The sequence below is a fragment of the Mus pahari genome, chromosome 6, assembly GCF_900095145.1.
Source record: "Mus pahari chromosome 6, PAHARI_EIJ_v1.1, whole genome shotgun sequence".
Taxonomy (NCBI): domain Eukaryota; kingdom Metazoa; phylum Chordata; class Mammalia; order Rodentia; family Muridae; genus Mus; species Mus pahari.
In genome coordinates, this window is record NC_034595.1 from 57,748,680 (window position 1) to 57,771,374 (window position 22,695).

General features: G+C 51.7%; 1 protein-coding gene across 4 annotated transcripts in view; it reads left to right on the forward strand.

The window, feature by feature from the left end:
• The first annotated feature begins 4,491 nt into the window (after positions 1–4,491).
• Positions 4,492–22,695, forward strand: part of Ssbp3 (single stranded DNA binding protein 3) — a 139,863-nt gene continuing 121,659 nt past the window's right edge. The window contains exons 1-4 of one of the 4 annotated variants that reach the window (XM_021199460.2): positions 4,492–4,923; positions 5,911–5,983; positions 6,213–6,274; positions 8,592–8,676. In XM_021199460.2, coding sequence (XP_021055119.1) covers positions 4,868–4,923; positions 5,911–5,983; positions 6,213–6,274; positions 8,592–8,676 — 276 coding nt within the window. In that variant the 5' untranslated portion in view covers positions 4,492–4,867. The remainder of the gene's footprint in view (positions 4,924–5,910; positions 5,984–6,212; positions 6,275–8,591; positions 8,677–22,695) is intronic. The other 3 variants (XM_029540422.1, XM_021199462.2, XM_021199463.2) reach the window with 3 other exon arrangements.

Here is a 22,695-nt window from a genome sequence, read left to right on the forward strand (position 1 = left end):
ATCTCTTTAAAAAAGATTTTTCCTGAGACATGGTTTCTTTGTGTAGTTCTGGCTGTCTTAGAACTCACTCTGTAGACCAGGCTGGCCTCAAGCTTAGAGATCTGCCTGGCTCTGCTTCCAGACTATTGGGATTAAAGACATGCACCAGTACCACCTGGCCAAAAGTATGCGTTTTTGTTATTTAAAAATTATATGTATATGTCTGTCTGTGTGCTGTTGGGCCCCCTGGAGCTGGGGTTCCAGGTGGCTGAGAGCGGTCCTAATGGGGCACCAGGAACTGAATGCCAACTTTCTTTAGCCACAGCAACTACTCTTTCTTACTTGCCCTCTCTCCAGCCCCAATGGTCATCTTTTTTTTGTTTGTTTGTTTCAGTTTGCAGAAACTTCTCCAATCCTGACCTCTTCTTGGCTCCCTATCCATCCAGTTGCCGGATAGCCAGGAATGTGACTCCCTATCTTTTCCCTAATTCTGCCTTCAAGCCGGGACAGTAACACCCTCACTACCCAGATAGGACACGCTCCTCACGGGCTACCTCTTGCCCAAAGGCTTCCAGCAAAGCAACGAAGGCTTGGAAACCAGGTCTTCGGACACTGGAATTTGCACCCTTCCCAGGGAGCCCCTAATGCCCTCAGGGGAAATTCCTGCCCAAACCCGGGCTGACTCGGGGCTGGCCAAGGCTTCCTGCAGAGCTGGTGGAGGTTTTGATGGAAGAATCTCTGTAGGATTCCCTGGACTGTGCTGGGGGCAGGAGGGGGAAGGGCTGGATGCTAAGCTTCTGTCCCAACAGGCTCAGAGGGGAGGAGGGTTAGCCTCCAGCAGCTGTGAGGAACGCCACCCCACCACCAAGAGAGCTGAGAACCAGCCAGAGGAAACCAGATGCCCTGGCGTCCTTGGCGAGCACAGCTTCCTTGGGTTGAGCTCACTGGCTTCGGGTCTCTCTCAACTGCTACCTTCCCAAGGCCTGACCCTCTCCAACCCTCTCCAGTTTGTGGGAGAGGCAGAAGCGGGCTAGTTCTCCATCTGTCCCGATCCTTGTTTCTTTTAGCATCGTCGCTGGATGTGGCAGTCCCCAGTGGAATGGCAAGCTCCCTAACCCCGAGAAGTGGAGTCATGTTTCTACGAGTGTGTGTGTGTGTGTGTGTGTGTGTGTGTGTGTGCTTAGTGAACCACACTCAAGTAAGGTGCAGCCTGGTGCCTGGCACTCGGATCTTGTCAGCTGGGGGCATACCTTACTGCAGCCTGGAAGCTTCGGGTGGGTGCACAGGAAGTCCCTCAGTAGGGGATTCGACCGTCCAGCTGGAGTTAGGAAGTCGTGTGTCACAGGAAGAGGCTCCCAGCAGAGGGTTTTACAACAGTGGAAGCCTCATAGGATAAGTGGTTACGTTTGTTTGGGTTACTACTCTGTGCTTGGGTAGTGTATGCTACATAGTAGGTGTTTAATAAACAGGTTCTGAAACAAAAGGATTGGGAGAGAAGTTGAAAGAAATGGCTTGGTCACTCTGGGTTGTGACAGTATAGTACTTCCAGGTGGAAGAGGCTGTGGTGGGTGGGGCTTAGCAGAGGGCGTGGCCTGATCTAATCCTATTGTGGGTGGTGTTAGTTTCTTATCTCTTCACCCAGCCCAGAGCTACTTCAGGCCTGGGGTGGTTTTTTTTTTTTTTTTCCTCCCCCGGGTCCCCTGGTGTCCCGTTGGGTCCGAATACACACGGGTATGGAACCTGTACTGGGTTCAGGAGATACCCAGATGATAAAAATGTAGGTCTTACCTTTCTGTCTGGTGGGGGAGACAGACAGTAAACAAGTGGCTTACACAATGGGCTGGATAGAGTGGGACTTCTTTGTAGGTTCAGTTGAACAAATGAGATCCTAGCCGCCAGGATCGGAGCAGGCACTTTTGGAAGGAGTTATCTGTGGAGGAGTGTTAGGTTTTGAAGATACTTGAGAGAAGGGGCTTGGGATGAGGGGCATTCCAAGAAGAGGTGTCAGCTCAAAAATGTGCTCTAAGGGAGGCAGGGGAACCTAGTGGGAAAAGATAAGTTAGGGGCAGAAAGGCCACCTATGGGTGTTTGGGCCTGCTTATGATCTGACTAAGACTCTGGATAACTGCCAGCTGCAGCATGCTAGCTGGGGCTGGAGAAAGGTTTGTCTTCTAGGGAACCCTTTAGCCGGCTCCCCACTGCCAAGAGCTAAGACACCTCCCTCCGCTCTCTCTGCCTCGGTTCTCTCACTGTTTCCTTCAGCTCCACCAAGGACCCACCAACCCACTCGGAGCCTCACTTTGTCAAGCCTCCACAAAGGGCAGACCACAGAGATTCCGAACAAACAGCCCCCCCTCTTCCTCTCACACATGCCCAGGAAGGAGGGGCCAGTCCGTTTGCAAAGGAGACAAGGCAAGAGGAATAGTAGCCTGCTGGAACGTCGGACCATCCAGAGATTTGAAAAGACCCCTCCCCCAGACCTTTGCCAGCTGACTGGCGAGGATGAGCAAGGGGCTCCGAGGTGGTTCAGCCCTTGGGCTGCTAGGCATGGCCAACCAGAGTGGGTGCTTCGGCAGTGGGCCCCCGAAGGGCAGTGCCTTCCCTCCCCCCAAGACCCAACTGGTCCTCATCATCTGCGGGACCTGCAGACACCAATGAGTCAGTGTGTTGACAAGCCATCTCTGACCATTCCTAGCCCATCAAAAATGGAAGGAAGTCCAGAGGAAGGGTATGAGCAGACTGATTTAATTAGCGCGGGCTCTAAAGGTACCTTAAGTTGGCCCTATTAAATTAAACTGCCTAGGGGAAAAATAACTGTAATTATTTCCTTCTCTCTCCTACCATTGTATTTCAACTTGCAACCTCCACGTTTCTCCCCTTTCTTGACAAGACAACCTTTAAACTAGGGGCTGGCACAGGCACCCCCAAACTAGGTCTCAGTGTTTCCCTTTTCTGCCCTTCTGTCTGAGCTCTGGTTCCTAGCAGAGAGCAGAGTGCAGAGGGGGTCCACGGTGCTTGGCTGTATTCTAATTTAGGGAGGCTGTTACAAGTGTAGAACATTATTCCAAAAATGCACCCGGAGTCTCCTTCCTGAACCAGTGCAGATCCGTTTGCCGTGGAGCATTTCTTTTAAAAAACCCCTTTTCTCTCTTGTGCAGAGCAAAATAAGCAAACTTTAATGGTAGGGAATTATTGTTTATTTTGTTGAAATCTAGTTCTGAGTTTTCCTACTTAAAACGTGTTTTCCCCAGGACACTGACCTATCCTTTAATTGTTTGGTGTGAGGCATGTTAGGGGGAGGGGCGTTACTTGTTTATTGGAACAGCGCAGTTAAAAAAAAAAAAAATCAACCTAGGCTAACAGTTTCAAGGCTCCCCTAAAGATGTATCCAAACAGGCAGCCAATCAGCGCTTACACAGCTTTTCTGCTTGACTCTTTTAAAGAGACAGTGCCGACACTGTTTTATCACATTTAAAGAGAACCGCGCTCTAAAAACAGTATGAGAATGGGGGAGCCATCCCTTATCTCACCAGTTTTTGATTTGGAGACGCCAATGAGAATACACTGCAGGTTTTTGGGGTCCTCGAGTGGACTGAAAGGAGTCGTGAGCAAAAAGCTTGGTCACTCTGCCAACCCCCCATTTCCCATTGTACACCTGGGTCATTGACAATGGAAGCTTCCCCTCCCCCCACGCCCGACTCTGGTCCCCTACTCTCCGATTTAGCTCCATTTATTTGAAGTTTGAGATTTCTGCGGCGCGCATTCCGAGTCGCCAGGCGTCCAGGTGACGTCCCTCATCCAAACGGAACCCTTTCCCGTGGAAAGGCGAGAGGCTAAACTTGCCAGGGCTAGCAAACCTCAGAAATGTGAGAGAAATCACTCTCTTTCCTTCTAGTCCACGACCCCCTTTCCCCTCCTACAGCTTGCCTGGAGCACGCCAAGGGCCATTTTCGCGCGGCTCCACTTTGGGGTTTCCCAAAGTATTTTAACGATCTAGTAAAGAAGCAGCCGCGCGCTTTGGCGCCAGCTTCGGCCGCCCAGCTCCGCGTGCAGCCCTGGCCCGGGCTCGGGAGGCAGGGCTGGGCACAGGCGGCCCGGGGTGGGGCGGAGAGGGGAGCAGGGCCGGCCGGGGTCCTGGCCCGCAGAGGGTACGATCAGCGCGGGGAGGCGGGGGGCGCTGGGGGATAGGCCGACGCGGAAAGGGGCGCGCCGGGCCAGCCGGGGTCCGCGCCTGCTGTCGCAGCGCCCAGTCCCCGCCGCGCCGGCCGGGTGCTCCAGTCCACGCCCGAGCCCCTCGAGTCGCCGCCCCACCCCAGCGCCAAGGCTCGCCCCCCGCTCCCCCGGCCGGGGCACGAGCGGGCAGCGGCTCGCGGAGGAGGCGCAGCGGGACTGGCGCGGCCGCGCTGACAGGCGTCCCTCTCGGCCTCCGGGCCCGCCCCCGCGCGCCGATTGGCCGCCGCGGCCGTCCGTCGCGGGGCGTGGACGCCCGCCGCGCTCCTGCCGGGGCAGCCACGTTCGGTTGAGCTCCAAGTAGACCAGCGGCGGCGGCGGCAGCGGCAGCGGTGCTGAAGGCGCAGAGGGCGGCGCAGGCGGAGCCGGGCGGCGGGCGCGCGGGCCGCGAGCAAGCGAGCTGCAGGCTTCGGGCGGGCGGCGGCGCAGCTCAGGCCGAGCCGGCGCGGGAGGAGTTCCAGGGCGATGGGGCCGCGGCCGGGGCTGACGCTTTGACAGCTGGAAAGAGCGCGGAGCCAGCGCCTGGGAGGGAGGGAGCGCGGCGAGCGGAGTGCGAGCGAGCGGGCGAGCGCCGGGAGGGGGCCGGGAGCAGGGCAGCTCGGGAGACCGGACGGTAGCGGCGGCGGCGGCGGGCTCGGCGCCCTCTTCTCTGCAAGCCATGTTTGCCAAAGGCAAAGGCTCGGCGGTGCCCTCGGACGGGCAGGCTCGGGAAAAGTAAGCCTCTCGCGAGTGGGGTCGCGCCGCGGGTGGCGGGAGGCAGGTGGGCGCGGGGGTCGCGCCGCCTTGTGCCCCTGGGGCCCGGGTCTCTGCCCCGCGGCGGCGGCGGCGGCGTGGAGAGCCCATTGTTGGGCGCCGGCGGAGGCTGGGGCACCCTGAAGGGGCGGCAGGGCAGTGGTGGGTGAGGGTAGTTGGTAGGCGCGCGGCAGAGCGGGCGCGGGGGTCCGCGACGAGGGTGGACGAGGTCCCACTTGGAGCGGGTGCGTTCGGCCCGCTGGGCGCGGGGGCCTCACTTTGCCCACCTAGTGCGGGCAGGGGGCGCGTGGCTTTCTGCAGCCCCGAAGGCTCCTTTTGTCCGCCCGCGGCGTGAGGAGTGCGTGCCGGGGGCTTTGTTCGCCCGGGAGCGCTCTCCCTACCCAGCCAGCGGCCTCTCCGTCTGCCCGGTGCGCTCCGGGGCGTCCGGGCTGGGCTGGGCTGGCGGCGCCGGCCTGGCCCCAGGCTTGGGGGACAGTTGTTTGAGGGGGAGATGCTGAGGGCGGCGCTTTGCTGCCCTCTCCAGAGCGCGCCAAGTACCCGGACTGGGACCGAGTCCGTCCGGACCCCAAAGCTGGGCTAAAGCAGCGAGCTGAAGTGGGCTTGGAAAAGGAGGGTGGCTCCGGGCTCTTGTAAGCGACTTGCGAGTTTGCGAGACCTAGGTGGGTTTAGTCCCAGTGCCACTTGGAAGTTCAAGTTTGGGGACCGTTTTTCAGCTCCCGCGGCTTGGTGCAGCTTGTCTGTGGTACCCACCCACTGGCTGTTCTGTCTGGGTGATAGGTACTCACCTCTTGTCGTGGCCACAATGGGATGGCACAGACCGGGCTCAACAGTCACTGGCAGGGTCCAGAGTGAGCCTTAATGTGATCTGACACTCTCTCTCTCTCTCTCTCTCTCTCTCTCTCTCTCTCTCTCTCTCTCTCTCTCTCTCTCTTCCCCCTCACTTTCCAGGTTAGCTTTATACGTCTACGAATATTTACTGCATGTAGGAGCACAGAAATCTGCACAGACCTTCTTATCAGAGGTGAGTGGGCCGCCTTCTCCTTCCCCAGCATCCAGTTTCTTGACACCCCCTCCTCCCCACTATTCTTAGAGCCTTTGTTTTCAGGAGCAGCCACTGTGGCCACCATTTTGAATTTTTATCACCTTTTGGCATTTATTGTTAGTTGGTCTTCACAGCCTTTTGGCTGGGGAAGGTCCTGCGCCCCCCTCCTTTCTGCTCCTCTAAGCTGCCTCCGCTCCCTCTTTTCTAGATTCGATGGGAAAAAAACATCACACTGGGTGAACCGCCTGGGTTCCTGCACTCGTGGTGGTGGTAAGTTTGTGTGATAGTTTTGTGTGTGTGTTGTTTTGAGGTCCGGGTCCAAGTGAACAAAGGCAGGGGTCCAGAGCAGGCCCTCTGCCTTTAGCCTCTGCCTCCCAAGGAGCAGGCACCTCTAGGTGATCTGACTAGGCTTGGCAAGGGAGAATGGGCAGAAGAGGCTGCTTGCTGCCTCAAGTTTTTGCTGGCATTTCTCCGCCTGTGGGGAACTGACTGAATTTTGCTATGCTTTTCCATCTCACTCGGGGCACCAAGCAGGGGGCTTAGAGAGAGCTTTCGGAAGGGTTTTTGTCAATCCTGCATGCTGCTTTAATTAGAGGAGTGGGGGCAGGGCGGGTGGAGGGGACACCAGGTCCTTTCTGCAACTGGCCTGTCCCTTATGTTTGCGTCCATAAACGCCAAACCTCTTAAGAGGTCTCCACTGGGCCTTTTCCAGGGACCCTGAGAAAAGCAAGAAGGGCCGCACTTCCTGTAGCCACACTGAGGCAGACTGACTGGGCCTTCCTTTCCTCTGCCTCCCCCCCCCCCAGCACCCCTGCAACCACAAAGCCTTATTTTACCGAGAACCTTAACCAGCCAGAGGTGGCCTGGCAGGATGCCTGCAGCTTGTTCAGGACTGACTCTCCTTATCTTTGACCCTCTCTCCAGGCCTGAGCAGCCTGTGGTCTCTTCTGCAGGCAGGAGGGAAGCACAGGGTCAGAGCCGCAAGCAAGTTGTCTTGAGTGCGTGACCTGGCTGTCCTGCGCGACTGATAGGTGGACTCTTTCACATCCTCTTGAGAAGGAGAGAGGAGGACGGGTGGCTTTTGATTCGTTGGTGGAGTTGAGTCAAGTGTTGTGCGAGTTGGGATGTTAGCACTACCTGACTGCCAGCTCAGGTTACTGTTTCAAGGCCCTTTGAACGGAGGGAGGATGATGTGTCTGTTCTAACTTGTGCAGAGAAAATGAGTTTTTAATGGCTTTTGCCAACCTCCCAACTGCCCGGTTGGAGGAGGCGGGTGGTGTGGCGCAAGGATTCCACCTGCGGGAGTGGGTGATAGGTTGGCTGTTGGAGGTGAGCGAGCGTGTTGATGGGGTTGGTGGATCTCAGTGCTGTGGGTCTTAAAGAAACTTGGGCTTGCGGGTAAACGTTATTTTGAGGGTGCTGGGAATTAGGGTGTCTTGAAGTCTTTGCTGTGTGGGCTTTCCAGGAAGCAGGCTTGGAAGGGGGGAAGAGTGGTCCCCTGCCTCCATCTGCAGTGTGTAGAGACCTGGTTTTCCTGTGCCTCCTGGAGTCTCTTGCGGTTTCAGCCCTTGTTCCAGGAGTGGCAGGTTGGCTGTAGGGGCTCAGGTTGCGGTGGCTGCCAGGGCTTATGGTCTGGTTTGTAGGGTGTTTACTCCATGGCTGTTTTGGGGGGCTGAGGGTGGGTTTTGTTCTAGGCACTCCTTGAGGGTGGTGCTTTCCAGTGACAGTGAGCTTGCTGGGATGGGCCAGCGGCATCGGACCACAAGTCAGATCAGATCTCAGTCTCAGTGTGCCCTTCAAGCCGGGTCTGGCTGGGCCTTGGTTCTGGTGTGGGCCTTTGTAAGGTCCTGTGTGTGTGTGGCACTCTCCTAGTGGAGATGGCTCTTGTTTCTGTTCTTGTGACTGGAGTGTTGGAGCAATCACAGAGAATCACAGAGGGTCTTGAGTGCTGGGCCCTGGACTCTGCTCGCCCTGCTCACCCTGCCCACTTACTCTGTACTGGATGGGTGCTGTCTGAGGAGGCCCTTCTGCTTAGTGACAGGGTAAGGTTGTCACAGCTCCTTCCTCTTTGGCTCACAGACAGATGGGGGTGCAGGCTAAAGGATTAAGAACTTATAAGGCCTCCTTCGTTACTGGAGTCTCCCAGATTGAGCTGCAGATGAATCATAGTTGTGTCCTGACTTTTGATAACTTAACCTTTTTACACACTACGCTGCGGCGGTTTTAGTTTGGGGTGGTTAGAGGGACAGAGCCCCGAGATGGGTAGAAGCTCATCCACGTTCGTCTGTGGACAAAGCACGGGTGGGCCGTGCTGACCTTTGCGAGCTCTAGTGTCTACTAACCACAAATAGTGTCACTGATGGGAGATACCCAGTACAGGGGAGTTGCTTACATGGCAACTGGTACAGATGTCTGGCTCGCCAGGAGCGGTTACGTCCAGTTAACTTATGGGCTGAGTTTGTCCAGTGCTGTGAGGTAGGATGGAGCTTTTGGGAGAGCTGGTGCTGTACCATGCGTCCTGCGCTCCCGGTTGTGTACACAGTAATAATTAGTAACCTGATCTTACTTTGTTTTTTTCTATTTGCAGTGTATTTTGGGACCTTTACTGTGCAGCTCCTGAAAGGAGAGACACTTGTGAACATTCAAGTGAAGCAAAAGCCTTTCATGACTACGTGAGTAACAAATTTTTAATCCTGGCAATAATTATAGGGTTGGATGGCTCTAACTTCTTTAGTATCAAAAGCAAGTGCACAGCCAATTGGCAGTGGTCTTTATTTTCTCCTCGCCTTCCTTCCCGGGCTCCTGCCCACCTGCCTCTGCTGCCTGCCTCCTGAGACCCTCCTTCCCGGGTGTTTTAAGTTGAGGGACAGTATTTTATCACTTTGCAGTTACATGAAAGAGGCAGGTACCTGTCTGGAGGGGGTTTGAAGACTCAGAATCGTGTGTGTGTGTGTGTGTGTGTGTGTGTGTGTGTGTGTGTGTGTTAAGAGCTAGCTGCGAGGGTGTTGGTTGGTGTTGGCTGAAGAAAAAAGTGACCACAACCAAAAAGAAAGTAAAGGCGAAACCTGTGTTTTAGACTAGAGGGGCGCTGAGCAACAGTGCGGAGTTGGCTTAGCTCTGTTTTCCAGAGCGCAGCCTTTCATGTGTACATGCCACACACACAGTGTGGGGTGTATGTGTGCATACAGTGTGGGGAGCTTATGTGCACATGCAATATGGGGCGTATGTGTGTATACAGCGTGGGGTCCTTATGTCACATACTGTGGGGTGTATATGTGCACAATATGTCACACACAGTGTGGGGTATATGTGTGCATACAGTGTGGGGTGCTTATGTGCACACATAGTGTGGGGTATATATGTCACACAGTGTAGGGTGTATGGGGTCACAATGTGGGGTGTATATGTTACACACAGTATGGGGTGTTTATGTGTACATACAGTCTGGGGTTTATGGGGTCACAAGTGTGGGGGGTTCATACAGCTCTTCTCAGGTGATGCATACTGTAAGGTGAAGCTCACTCAAAGTGTCCTTTGTCGGAACACTCTATGTTTAACTATATTTATTTATATTGTGTGCATGTGTACATTTGAGTTGGGTATATGTGTGACGTGTAGCATGAGGGTGGAGGTCAGAGGACAACTTGGGACTCAGTTGTGTCTTCCTCCTATGTGTGTCCTGGGGCTCAAACCCAGGTTAGGGTTAGGTTTGGTGGCAGGCATTGTTACTGGCTCACCAGTCTCGCCAGCCTACTAGGGATTGAGGGGGACAAGGGTGGGACACAGATAACCGCTATAGCTCAGGTTGGCTTAGAATTCAGTATGTAGATCAGGTTGACCTTGAATTTTTAGCCATCCTACCTCAACCTCCTAAGGGCTGAGTTTGTAGTTACCATGGCCAGCTCAGAATTTTCTTTCGAGTATAGCTAAATTTTACTGGGCAGTAGAGCCTTCTATCATATTGCTGACTACCCACCTGGATACATTTAAGGTCCATGATGTCATTACAAGGAAAGTATCTGTGTGGCAATGCTGGTGTGTGTGTGTGTGTGTGTGTGTGTGTGTGTGTGTGTGTATTTGGTTTTTTGAGACAGGGTTTCTCTGTGTAGCCTTGGGTGTTCTAGAACTCACTCTGTAGACCAGGCTGGCCTCGAACTCAAAAATTTGCCTGCCTCTGCCTCCCAAGTGCTGGGATTAAAGGTGTGCCCCATTACGCCCAGCTGTTGTATTTTTTTTTTTTTTTTAAAGATTTATTTATTTATTATATGTAAGTACACTGTAGTTGTCTTCAGACGCACCAGAAGAGGGCATCAGATCTCGTTACGATGGTTGTGAGCCACCATGTGGTTGCTGGGATTTGAACTCAGGACCTTCAGGGTTGTATATTTTTAAATGCACACTGAACCTACCTGGGGTTCGGGTGACCAGACTTTATGATTTGATGAAACAGGAGGTTGAGATCTGTCAGGGCAGTGGCGTGAGGAAAGGGAAGTATCTAGACGTTTTCCACTACTTCTGGGTTTTGCTTTCAGTAGGCACTGCAAGTGATTGTGTTCAGACATCTGTGGCCTCAGTGTCTACAGACACACAGTAGGTTTGGACTTGTGTGGTAGGAACAGTCCTCCCATTCTATATGTAGGAGCTGATGATCAGCGTCAGGTCCCACCTTCTTGGTCAGGTGGTTTGCCTCCTTTGCATGCTGAGTTTGAACCTGGCCTAGGAGACCGAATCCCACCTTTGAGTTTCATAGGGGATCAGGTTCAGTGAGGTGGGTGTTGCCATGGTGAAATGGCTGCTGTAACAGGAGTTAGAGTAAGACTGAGATCACTGGCTTCCCAAGGTTAGTGTGATGGGATTTCGTATTGCCCTTGGTGTAGATGCTCAGGCTGGTGTCAATTCTTGTGTCCTCACCAGGGTTGAGAAAAAGAAGCTGGGAGTGGTACTTCTAACCTGGTGGGCTTTTAGTTGTAAAAGGTACTAAAAGGGACAGGTAACTGCTGTCCTTCTTGTGATGGGGTTCTGGGAAGGTAAGTGGTGGTGATGACTGAGGGGCCGGGCTTCTGAACTGGAGCTCCCCAGAAGCTGAGTGTGTGATGGCCAGGTGAAGAAGTCTGTGAACTTCCCCTTCCCCTTACTACCTAGCAAGGTATTGCCCCCCACCTGTCACCCCTTTTAAAATGACTGCAACTAGCCAAGCCTACCTTGCTAGTCTTTGACTCCATTGCAGATGGTTTCATTTTAGAGAGGAAGGTAGGATGGGAGTGTCTGTTTCAAAAATCCCCTGCCCCTGTGCTAGGAATCAAACTCAGGGCCCGACGAGTGGCAGACCCTACCTTCTAATTGCTTAGACCAGTCTTTGATAGACATTTATGTTCTTTCACAGGAACTCACATATGCTAATTTTTTTAAAAGTTAGCATGTTTACTTACTCATTTATTTACTTGCTTAGAGAAGAGTCTCACTGTATCTCTGACTACCCCGGAATTCACTAGACCAGGCTGGCCCCTGCCTCCTGAGTGCTGGGATTAAAGGCGTGTACCACAACACTCGGCGATTTATTTATTATATGCATGCATGCCTGTGAGAGCTAATGTACACCATGCCCATAAAGGTGCCATAAGGATCAGAGGGCATACAGATGGTTGTGCATTTCCTGAGGTGGGTGCTTGGAACTGAACTCGGGTCTTCTACAAAGCAGTCAGTGCTCGTAACTGCTGAGCTGGCCTTCCTGCCTGCAGGCGGTGACTTGTAGCTTGGTTGGTGCTCTAGTAGGTAGCATCGAGATTTTCTCTGGCCGTTTGTGGTTCGGTCTTGCATCTTGAAGCAAGATGGCAGTGGTAGAAATGTATGTTAGTTTGCAGTCTGTGACTTGCTAAGGAATGGCAGTTGAACCTTGCAGATTGCTGAGGTTGGCATGACATTTACAAGATGCTGCTAAGAGATGAGGTCATACTAGCTGGGGGGCCCATGATTCATAGGTTTGCAGCTCAAGGCCTTTTTCCCTTAAATTGGGATCAATCTGATGTGTCTTGTGACCTAAGTCAGGTCACAAGGGAAAAGGAATGATGTGATTGAGTGGAGACTCCTCCCCTCCCCTCCCCTCCCCTGTCCCCTCCCCCCTCCCCTCTCCCTCTCCCTCTCCCTCTCCCTCTCCCTTCTCCCTTCTCCCTTCTCCCTTCTCCCTTCTCCCTTCTCCCTTCTCCCTTCTCCCTTCTTTCTCCCTCTCCCTCTCCCTCTCCCTCTCCCTCTCTCCCTGTTGTCTTTGAGACAGGGTCTCACTATGTAGGAGTGTCTACTCTAGAATTTGTCATATAGACCAGTTGGCCTTGAACTCAGAGATCTGCCTGCCTCTGCCTCCTGAGTGCTAGGATTAAAAATATGCTATTGCAAGGCCCTGGGATTTTCCCTACACTGTAAAAAAGGGGGCGGGGGGTCGGGGAGAGACACAGAGAGACACAGAGAGACAGACTAAAGAAAATTGTGCTGTTCTGTTTTTCCTTTTCATTTCTTCATCTAGTTTCTCTATTCCCATGTGTCTCACTGAGTTAGAATTTTTCCTGGGAAGATTCCAGTACCTTATATTTATTTTGTGTGTGTGATGTGTGAGAATGGGTAGTTGTATCACAGTATTTTTGGGGGGTTTCAGAGGGCGGCTTTCAGGGATCGGTTCTCATACCCTGAGTTCTAGAATTGAATCTACTGAACCATCTTGCTAACCGCCAAGTAGGTTCTCCCCTAAGCTAGAATGTATTTTTCTCTGTCTACTCTAATCCTTTCTGTCTAAGGCCTCTTTGGCAGATTCTTTGTATGTGGGAGAGACTGGCTCTCACTTGGTATAATTTTCAGTTCTTCTGCCTCAGCTTCCTGAGTAGCAGGGGTTATGGGCCTCAGCCATCGTGCCCAGGTCTCAAGGACACCTCTGATTGGTTTCTGCGTTTGGTGATTTCAGTGTCTGTACATGCCACCTGTGCATTGTGTCAACATTCTCCAGGTACCTGGCTCTGTGCTATTACTGCACTTGCTTAGTCACCCTGCCACTGACCCTGCTAGAGGAAGCAGGCACGCTGCTGGCTCCATCCTGTAGATGAAGAAACTGAGGCACAGGTTAATCACAGCAGGAGAGCTTGAATGTACACACAGCTCCCGGCTGACACCAGAGTCCATGCTTCTAACATCTGGCATAGGCACACAGCAGGCATCACTTGCTAGCATGATCCTGGCTAACTTTTTAGATTTGCCTTCTTGGCAGTAGCTCACTAACTTTTTACTGTGGCATAGGCTGGGAGCTGTTTATCTCTGTAGCTTACTTAAGGCATTCTACATACACAGTAAGCACACAGTGATGGGAGAAAGAAGAGAAATGAGGGGAGGAATGGGCTGATGTGTGGGGAGAGGGTCATCTGGAGTGGGACAGCTTTTAAGTTATTGGGAGATGTTCCTCAGATGCTAAGTCTTGTGGGTCATCTTGAGCAAGTGGCACCTTTAATGTCAGTTAGACATGGATGGTGTGAAGTGTTCACTGGCCTGGCTGCCTAGCCACCTAGCCAAGAAGAATCAACAGTTCTGACAATGTGGAAAGTGTTTGGGGTACCTCTTGGCAGGGAGGAGGCTCGCCAGTTCCAATAGAAGGTGTGGGTCCCTGGTTCTTGGCAGGTCATCTCCCTCCAAAATAGGAAGGGTCAGGTTGGGTGATCTTGGCCAGATCAAGGCCAGATGTCTGGATCCTGGAGTGAGCCAGGTGACTGAGCAGGGAGAGGGTTAAACTGTCCTTGATTTGCTGGGTTTTTATTTGAGTCATTGTCTATTTTCCGCCTCACACCTGGCGGCTTGGGTTTTCCTGGCTTATTTAGAAGCCTGAAAGCCCTGATGTTTGCCAAATGTCCACGGAGTGATAGTGGTTTTGTGTGTAGGGTGGACTTTTCTGAGAATGGGTTTGTTCTGAGTACCTGAGGCCACAGGAGGAGTGACTGGGTCCCTGTGTGATTTCTTTGCTGTTCTCCCCAGGCTTAGCAGTGCCTCTTAAGAGAGAAGAGGAAAGCCCATAAGACCCCACGGGGGCTCCCTCTGGGTTTTCTCTGACAGTGATCTGTTATTGTCCTCTATAGATGGACATTCCCGGGTGTTTGTGGGTGTCCCATTCCCTGCATGGGGCTGTAGGATGGCTCCGTGGACAGAGAGAAGCGTTTTTGGTGCCTTTGCCTCTGGTGGTCCTCTTCCTCCTGTGGTAGCTGGTGTATTTTCTGTTTAGTAGCAAGAAAAGAGCAAAGTAGGTCAGCCCTATAGTGGCCTTAGGTGCTGGGGAATGGCACATCTTCAGAGGTCCTAGTGTGGTTAGGCTTCGTGGCTGCCTTGTTGGTTGGGTTTTTTTTTTTTNGTTTTTTCGAGACAGGGCTTCTCTGTATAGCCCTGACTGTCCTGGAACTCACTCTGTAGACCAGGCTGGCCTCGAACTCAGAAATCTGCCTGCCTCTGCCTCCCAAGTGCTGGGATTAAAGGTGTGCACCACTGTTGGTTGGGTTTTATTACTAAGTCTCACTTCGGTTGCTAGTCTAGGAGGTGGTAGAGCTGAGGCCAAAGCTTACCGTCTTATGTTCTACCTGACAGTGTTTACTGTGCTCACCAGGTACAGGCTCCCTGAAAAGTGGGACATGTTGCACTTGGCCAGAGTGTGCCCAGTACCCAGTTTGTGGCCATATGCATTCCCTGAAGAAATAACAGAATCAAACTAAAGCCCCTATAAGGAGAAGTGCCTATCACAGGCTGGGTGAGACCTGACCTATGGAAGGGAGTCTATTGTGGTGACGTAGCTCTTTGCTTTTGCCATAAGTAAAGTGAGAAAAGCCACCGACTTTTCTTTCTAGAAAATTTCAAGTCCTCACAAAGGAGACTTTGTTTATGATTTTAGGAGGTTCATGGATTATTGCTCCAAAAAAGCCTAGGTTCCTATTTCCCATAGTGAAGAATTTGGGTAATATAGTAGCCTTGTGTTCCTGTGACCGTCGCCGGATTGCCTTTGTCTCAGTTTCTCTGTTCTGAAGACCTGGGCCCCTTTCAGTGCGTGCCCAGCCCCCTTCTTGTGGAGAGGTAAGGTTAGCAGGGGGAAGTGCCTGAGTTGTGGGTGTGGACAGCAGCTGGGGTATTTGTGGCCCTGTGGCAGGGGTCCAGTGTCCTTGGTGGGTTTGAAATAGCAAAGTGATATTTGAGAGGGCTCTCCTTGGATATGCTGAGCTGAGGTTCCTGCTGGGCAGGGAATGTCCGTGCCTGCCAGAGCCCCCTAGGAAGAGGGGGATGAGAGGGTGGCAGTGGGTGTTGCAGCTGGGCTCTAAGGAGCGGGAGGAGTGCTGCCTCTGTGATAAGCCAGCCTGGCTGACTGGCAGAGGTCCTGGCAAGTTCAAGGCTTGTCTTTGGCTTTGACCCTTGGCACCCTTGTGTGGCAGATTAAAAACAACAGAATATACACAGTTGTGCCCCCCCCCCCAGCTTATACTTTGTATTGAGTCCCTTCCTTGGGCTCCCACCCTGTCTTCTGGAGTTCCTCTTGCCCCCAGAGGCTGCCAGACTCCTCTGTTAGTTAATTAAACATTAAATGAGGAGCTGGAATTGCATTTTGCCAGAACCCAGGCAGTGTGGCCACCTTAATGGGTTTCAAGTGGCTACAAGACCCCAAATTGCAAATCCTTGCCCTTTATTTAAGTCAGGAGGTGGAACGGGGGAGGGGGACGACGACAGTGGGGACCCAAACAAAGTTTTTGGCAGTGGTCACTTCATTTGAACTCCCAGACCAGCAGTGTGCAGCAGCCTTTTGCATAATGCCATCTTTGTTAGCTAAGCATTTGCAAACTTGGACTGAGAGTTAGCTCTGTGCCAGCCAACACTTGGAGGGAGCTGGGAGACACCCAGTTCTATGTCCCTTAGGTCAGCTCTGTTTTGTAAGGGAGGAGGACTCTCTAGTGAGTACTGTGTCACTGGACCCTTGTCTCCCGAGTGTGTATTTAGTCCGTAAGAGGAGTCTGTGTCTCTGTCTCTCTCTGTCTCTCTCTCTGTCTCTCTCTCTGTCTCTCTCTCTGTCTCTCTCTCTGTCTCTCTCTCTGTCTCTGTCTCTGTCTCTGTCTCNTCTCTCTCTGTCTCTCTCTCTGTCTCTCTCTCTGTCTCTGTCTCTGTCTCTGTCTCTCTCTCTCTCTCTCTCTCTCTCTCTCTGTCTCTCTGTCTCTCTCTCTCTCTCTCTCTCCCCGTGTGTGTGTGTGTGTGTGTGTGTGTGTGTGTGTGTGTGGTGATGGGTAGGTGGTGTGTGTATGTGCTTGAGGCTTGTCAGCTAAGAGAGCAGAAATGTTACACTAGCTGTAGCCTTTGTAGTAGTGTCTGAGGGTTTAGCAAGATTAATCTCTTTTAGCTTGGTAGTAATTCTGACCACAGCAAAGTGCATTAGGCGTGTCACATAGACTTCTTTAATACACGTTGTTGGGAGCTTACAGCAGGTAGACAGTCATGGTGGTTTGTTTTTGATTTGTCAGGGTTTGACGAGATGAGTCGGAGGGATGGATCTTCCCACAGCATATACACCTTTCTTTTCCTGGGCTCACAGCCTCCGGATTTGGATGAGTTTGAGCTCTGGCTTAGACTGGCCCCTGACTTCATGTGCACGGTTGCTGTTTCCTGTCTAGATGTCCTTTGGGTTCATCTCTCCCCCATCTGTAGGCTAGGGAAGGGTAATTCCTGCAGGGCTGTGGGGTGAAGGTGTATATGGATAAGGTGGGATGTCTCCAGCCAGTGATTGGTGAGTTTGTTGTCCTGGTGTTTGCTCAGAAAACTCTTACTGTACTGTCTCCAGGGAGAACAGGTTGACCCTTATGGAAGAATCCTGAATACTTGACCTATTTAAGTAATGCCCTTCCTGCCAGGGCTCCTCTGTGTGTCCCAGGTTCCTTCCCTCCCAGCTGTCTTGTCTCATTCCCTGCACTCTCATGAGGGGGCAGAGCTGGTGGTCCTTCTATACGACAACTGGCAGTGATAAAGACTCCCCTGAGATGTCCTTGCCTCTTATCTGTGTTGGACAGTGTCCTGGACCACGCCTGCTTGATCAGCTACAGAGCCCAATGGGGAGACCAAGGGGCTTGTGGGTGGCACTGGCAAGGATCTTGATCTGAATTTTAGTCTCATGCCTGTGTTAGCTTTGTGGTTCTCACAGTAAAACATGGACAAGGCCTGTTCTCCCTTTCTCCCCTGTCAGAAGAAAGGCAGGAAAGCTGTCCCTGGAGGTGTTGGTGCCATGTGAATGTGCATAGGGATGAATAGATTGGAAGTCCTAGATCCTGTGCCATTCTCTTTTAAAGCTCATCTGATTTTCTGCTTCTGTGAGGAGTCTCAGAAGGGGCCAGCAAGCTGGGAAGGGAGACACTGAGGAAGCTGGGTTGGTCTCTTTGTACTTCTGGGGTAAACCCCTGTGTGACCATGAACCAGGAACACATGACACTGTCCACAATTGGCAGACACCTGCCCACCTGCCCTGCTTGCTGAAGAGCTGGAGGTAGCTTCAGTGTGATCAGTGTTTACAAAGGGTTGTGTGCAATCTCCTGTTCATGTCAGTAGGGACATCAGGGCTGCAGATGGTGGAACTGGGTGTCACTAGTCAGAAGCAAGTAAAACAGACAAAGGAAGGCCAGAGAACAAAGATGTAGCGACTTGTCATATCATCTCCAGCTGGTCTCAGATCTGCACAGGCAAGCAGGAGCCAAGACTTGCTGGCTGCGTGGACCACGAGCACCTTCGTTAGCCTGTGTGCCTCAGTTTCCTCCGTTGGTAAAGAAGAGATGAAACCCATACCTCTCAGGGTGGAGTAAATGTCTGTGCATGAGTGCACACACACTCACACTCACACTCACACTCACTCACACTCACACTCACTCACTCACACACTCTGCACGCACAGTAATTGCATACTCATGCCAGGCACATTGTAAGTTCTGCATATATGTCTGCTCTTGATGTTCCTGACTCTGGGAAGTCCTGCTTTCTGGCAGATGGTGCTCAGATATGGGAAGCAGAAGGGTCTTAGTGTGGGGATGGATTCCAGTGAGGCTTGCCCTTTGTTTCCTTGCTCACCTGTTGATTGCTATAGAGTCCCTGGGGTCCAGGCAGTTGCAAGAGATGGGGTAAAGGCCTCCATGCACAGGTTCCATATTAGTGTGTTGCTTGCCTGGTGGCAAGCCCACATTTGTACCCACTTCCTCTGCTGCTCTAGGAGCCTGGAACATGCTCTTCCCAGCCTGCCTCTGGCTCTTCCCTGTGGTCCTGCTCCGAGCCACAACACCGGGAAGTCTCCTGATAGCCAGTGCCGCTTTCGAGTGTAGCAGCCTCCCACGGCCTGCCAGGAGCACCCATTTCTTCTCCTCCTTCCAGGAAGTTGGAGATACTCTGACTCATTTGTAACCTGTGGCCTAGAAGGAGAATTAATCTGAGTCAAGGTGGCCTTTCTTTCCTTCCTTCTCTAGACCCTTGAGGGACAAAACTTCATTTTTGCCTCCTCTGCCACCCTGATCCTGGGGCTGATTGTAGCATCTTGAATAAACCTGTGGTCAGTGAGCAAGACTCTGTGCCTTGAGAGATGGGGAGGATTTGATCTTTGCCCGGGACTAAGTGTGTTAAAGACATTTTAATGAAGAATGACAAGTGGCAGGAGGTGGCAAAGCATTGTTTCATAGATGGAGCTATGACCCATTAGTGGATCTTGAATCAACTTAGTGGATCATGGCTGGCAATTACAAAAAAAGAAGCAACTGTTGGATCATAGAGTAAACATGAGAGCCTCTGTCAGTGACTTCTGAGTGTACACAAGTGTGTGTGTGTGCTGTCTTAACCGTGGAGCGCTGTCTCACTGCAGGTCTCAGCCTGAAGTTCTACAACTACTGGCCCAGCGAGAGCCATTCCTTCAGGTTGGGTGATTTGGGTCAAGTGATGGGCAGTGACTGAGCCTGTGTCCAGATCTGTAATAAGGAAACAGCGCCAACTCCAGAGGGCTGAGGGGAGTTGCTCCCATCAGGTCTGGGGTACCTGGGTCCTTTGATTCTGCAGCTTGTTGTTGTAGTCTAAGGATGTTAAATGTACAAGCAGCACTCTGCATGCTTGCTTGCTGCATGCTGAATAAGCATGTCTCCCACTTGGAGGGATAGGGTGTGGGCAGGTCTGGGAGGGAGGAGGCAGTGGTCTTACTTCTCAGAGGCAGAGTGCAAATGGCTTCTTCTAATTTTTTTTTTTTTTTAAGAATTATTTATTTAGTTTGTGCATGAGTAGTGTTGTCGTCTTCAGACACACCAAAAGAGGGCATCAGATCCCATTGCCAGATGGCTGTGAGCCACCATGTGGTTGCTGGGAATTGAACTCAGGACCTTTAGAAGAGCCGTTGGTGCTCTTAACCACTGAGCCATCTCTCCAGCCCCGCATATGGCTTCTTAAGCAAGCCTCATGAGAGTGGCCTGTGGCTGGCCATAGACAGCTACCCCTGCTCGTTCTTAGGTGGTAGGTTAGGCGCATCCCTTTCTCAAAGAGGATTGGCTGAGCAGTGTCCAGGTTGTGGCTGTTGGAAGACTTAGGGTGCCTCCTATGACCCAGGTTGGCCCAGCCTCCCAACTCCCCACCCCCACTGGTGACTGCAGGCGTGTCCCCCTCTTTGTGTTTTAGGGGAGCACTGATAGTTTGTCTGTTTCCCACTTCTCTGCCTCTTGAGTCCCTGGAGCCCGAGTTTTCCTCTCATCTTCTTTCTCAGTCACAGAAGGCTACTTGAGATGGGGGCTCTGCAGTACATTGGACCGCAGAGTGGTTGCTTGATAGGCAGGCTGTCCTCGGTGTTGGAAACTTAATGCACTGTTGTGAGCAGTGCATGGGCTTGGACTAAGGTAGATTCCTCCTCATGACCTGGGGGGCTCATGTGTGACTTCTGAGCTGTTGCTTGCTCTTCAGTAGGAGGCTGACAGTGAGGGAAGTCAGGGCAGGCTTTTTCTCTATCCCTAGCTTTTTGAGTCACTGTAATGGCCTACCCCTTTCCTCTTTTATATTTATTTTTTGGGACAAGGTCTTGAGGCTGGCATTAAACTTACTATGTAGCAGAGGCTGGCCTTGGACGCTACATTTTTGCTCAGGTTAGCACCCCAAGTCCTACCTCTGCTGGCTTCGGGGTCTCTGAGAATTCTGTTTCACATTTGAATCAACCGTCAGAGGATGGAACAATATTTAAGAAGGAACTACAGAGTTTTCAGATGGGGAAACTGAGGCTCAGAGCCGGGTGGTAACCGTGCTGGTTTGTGACTATCCAGTCCCAGATGCCTGTGGCAGTGGACACTGGCTCTAGACACGGTACCTACGAGTCTGGCTAGTGTGCCATCCTTCAGGAATCTGGCAGCTTTCTTTCTGTAATGCCTGTGGCTTTGGCTGCCCAGCCTGTGCTGAGGGGGCAGATGCCCATGGGCAGGCCTGGTGTCAGGCGTGTGCGGGTGGCTGGTCTTCTCTCCCTGTCTTTTAGAAGGTGTCCAGTAGAAAATGGGATCCTCTCTCTGGAGGCCTTTCTTTTTGGCAGTGCTGCCTGCCAGCTCCCGCTCTGCCTGCCTGCCTGCCTGCTGCTTGGGTTACATGAGGTGGTGCTGGCTGAAGCTCTGGGCACAGGTTCTGCTGAGGGTCTGCAAGCCATGAGCTACTTTGAAAGGGATTTTACAACATGACAGGGAATTTCAGCCACCATGTTATATCTGAATTGGCCAATTGATGGCTTCAGCAGAGCATTTCGGCAACTGGGAAGCCAATACAATTTGAGTTAGTTGTGATGGCTGCCACTTTAAATACCATGGTCAGTGAGCTAATGTGTGGAATAGGGAATTGCAGAAAACTTGATCACCAGTGTGCTCAGGTCGATTCTGACCCCAAGCTACAGAAAATGAACTTAAATCTAGTTGACTGTCGCCACATACTTTCTTTGGCATTCTTTTGCTGGCAGCATGTTCGTCAAAGGGAACTCAGTGGAAATCACAGTGTTTGCCTCTGGCACCCCCTGATTTTAGAGAGAGACAATCCTCTGTGGGTGCTGAAGCCCTAGGCAAGGCCAGATGGCGGTTTTGTGGTGAGGGACAAATTACTAAATGATGGCGTTATGGCTTGCTAATACTCCCCTATTTAATGAAGGATACATGTGTTTACTGAGCACTTACTATGGGTTACGGACCATATGGTAGTGGTGGTGATGGTGGTGGTGGTGATGGTGGTTAGTCTCAGGTAGTCTTTTTTGGCCTATACTTACTGTGTAGACTGGGCTGGCCTTGAACTCAAGAGTTCAGTCTGCCTGTGCTTCTTCATGTACCACCATACCCAGCTTAAAAAGTATTCACATTCCATTCTCTTCTGAGAATGTAAGACATGGGTTCTTACTTTATGAACAGAGAGCTAATAATAGCAAGCAGTTATTGAGTACTAACTGTATGCCTTATACTATTTTCAGTTAGGTTTGTCTCCTGTCTTTCAGTGATCCTGTGGGTGGATTATTTTGTTTTCATTCTTATTTTGTACGTGAGGAAATGCAAGTATTTGGAGTGACTCAGTAATGTCAAAAATAGCCTCAAACTTAAGTTCTCTGTCTCTCTGTCTCTCTCTCTCTGTCTCTCTCTCTGTCTCTGTCTCTCTCTCTCTCTCTGTCTCTCTCTGTCTCTGTCTCTCTGTCTCTCTCTCTCTGTCTCTGTCTCTCTCTCTCTCTCTCTGTCTCTCTGTCTCTCTCTCTCTGAGAATTTCATGTATCCTTGGTTGGTCTTGACCTTGGCAGTGTATTTGAAGGTGACCTTGAACTACTAATCCTCCTGCCTGCACCTCCTGAGTGCTAGGGTTCCAGGCATGCCCTGTACCTGGATTCTGAAGTGTAGAGGATCAAACCTAGGGCTTTGTGCACGTGAGGCAAACACTCCACTGACAGAACCATTACCAGTTCCCGGTTTCTGTTTTTCCTAAAGCACTCTCTGTTACCGTGCACTGCTGCCTTCCTAAGGATTAGCACAAGTGTGTCTGATGGCATACTTCTGTGCTCCTAGCATTCACGGTGCTCAGATGGGTAGATTTCTGAGAGTGTGGGACTGATTGGCCTAATAGTAAGTTCTAGGCCATCCTGGCTACAAGGTAACACCCTATCTCAAAGGACCAAAACAACTCCCACAAGCAAGCAAGCAAGCAAACAAACAAACAACCCCCCCAAAACAACAACAACAATAACAACCCTACCAAACCACACTGGGCTTAGGGAGAGTCCTGAGAGCCTTGGACAGGCCCAGGTCCTTCCTGATGGCCTAGGTTTCCTGACTAGGTTTGGGACTCCCTGTGGGAAGAGGGACTGGATGGTTTTTAAAAGCCTCATCTAAGAAGAAAATGCCTGACGCACTTTCAGGAAGGGTTTTCTTTCTTAAATTTTTTTTTTTTTAAAGATTTATTTATTATATGTAAGTACACTGTAGCTGTCTTCAGATACTCCAGAAGAGGGAGTCAGATCTTGTTAAGGATGGTTGTGAGCCACCATGTGGTTGCTGGAATTTGAAGTCTGTACCTTTGGAAGAGCAGTTGGGTGCTCTTACCAGCTGAGCCATCTCACCAGCCCAGGAAGGGTTTTCTTAATGCTTCAGTTGAGCTTAGCCATTAATGGCTGAAGCATCTCTCTAGCCCACAGAAGGTCC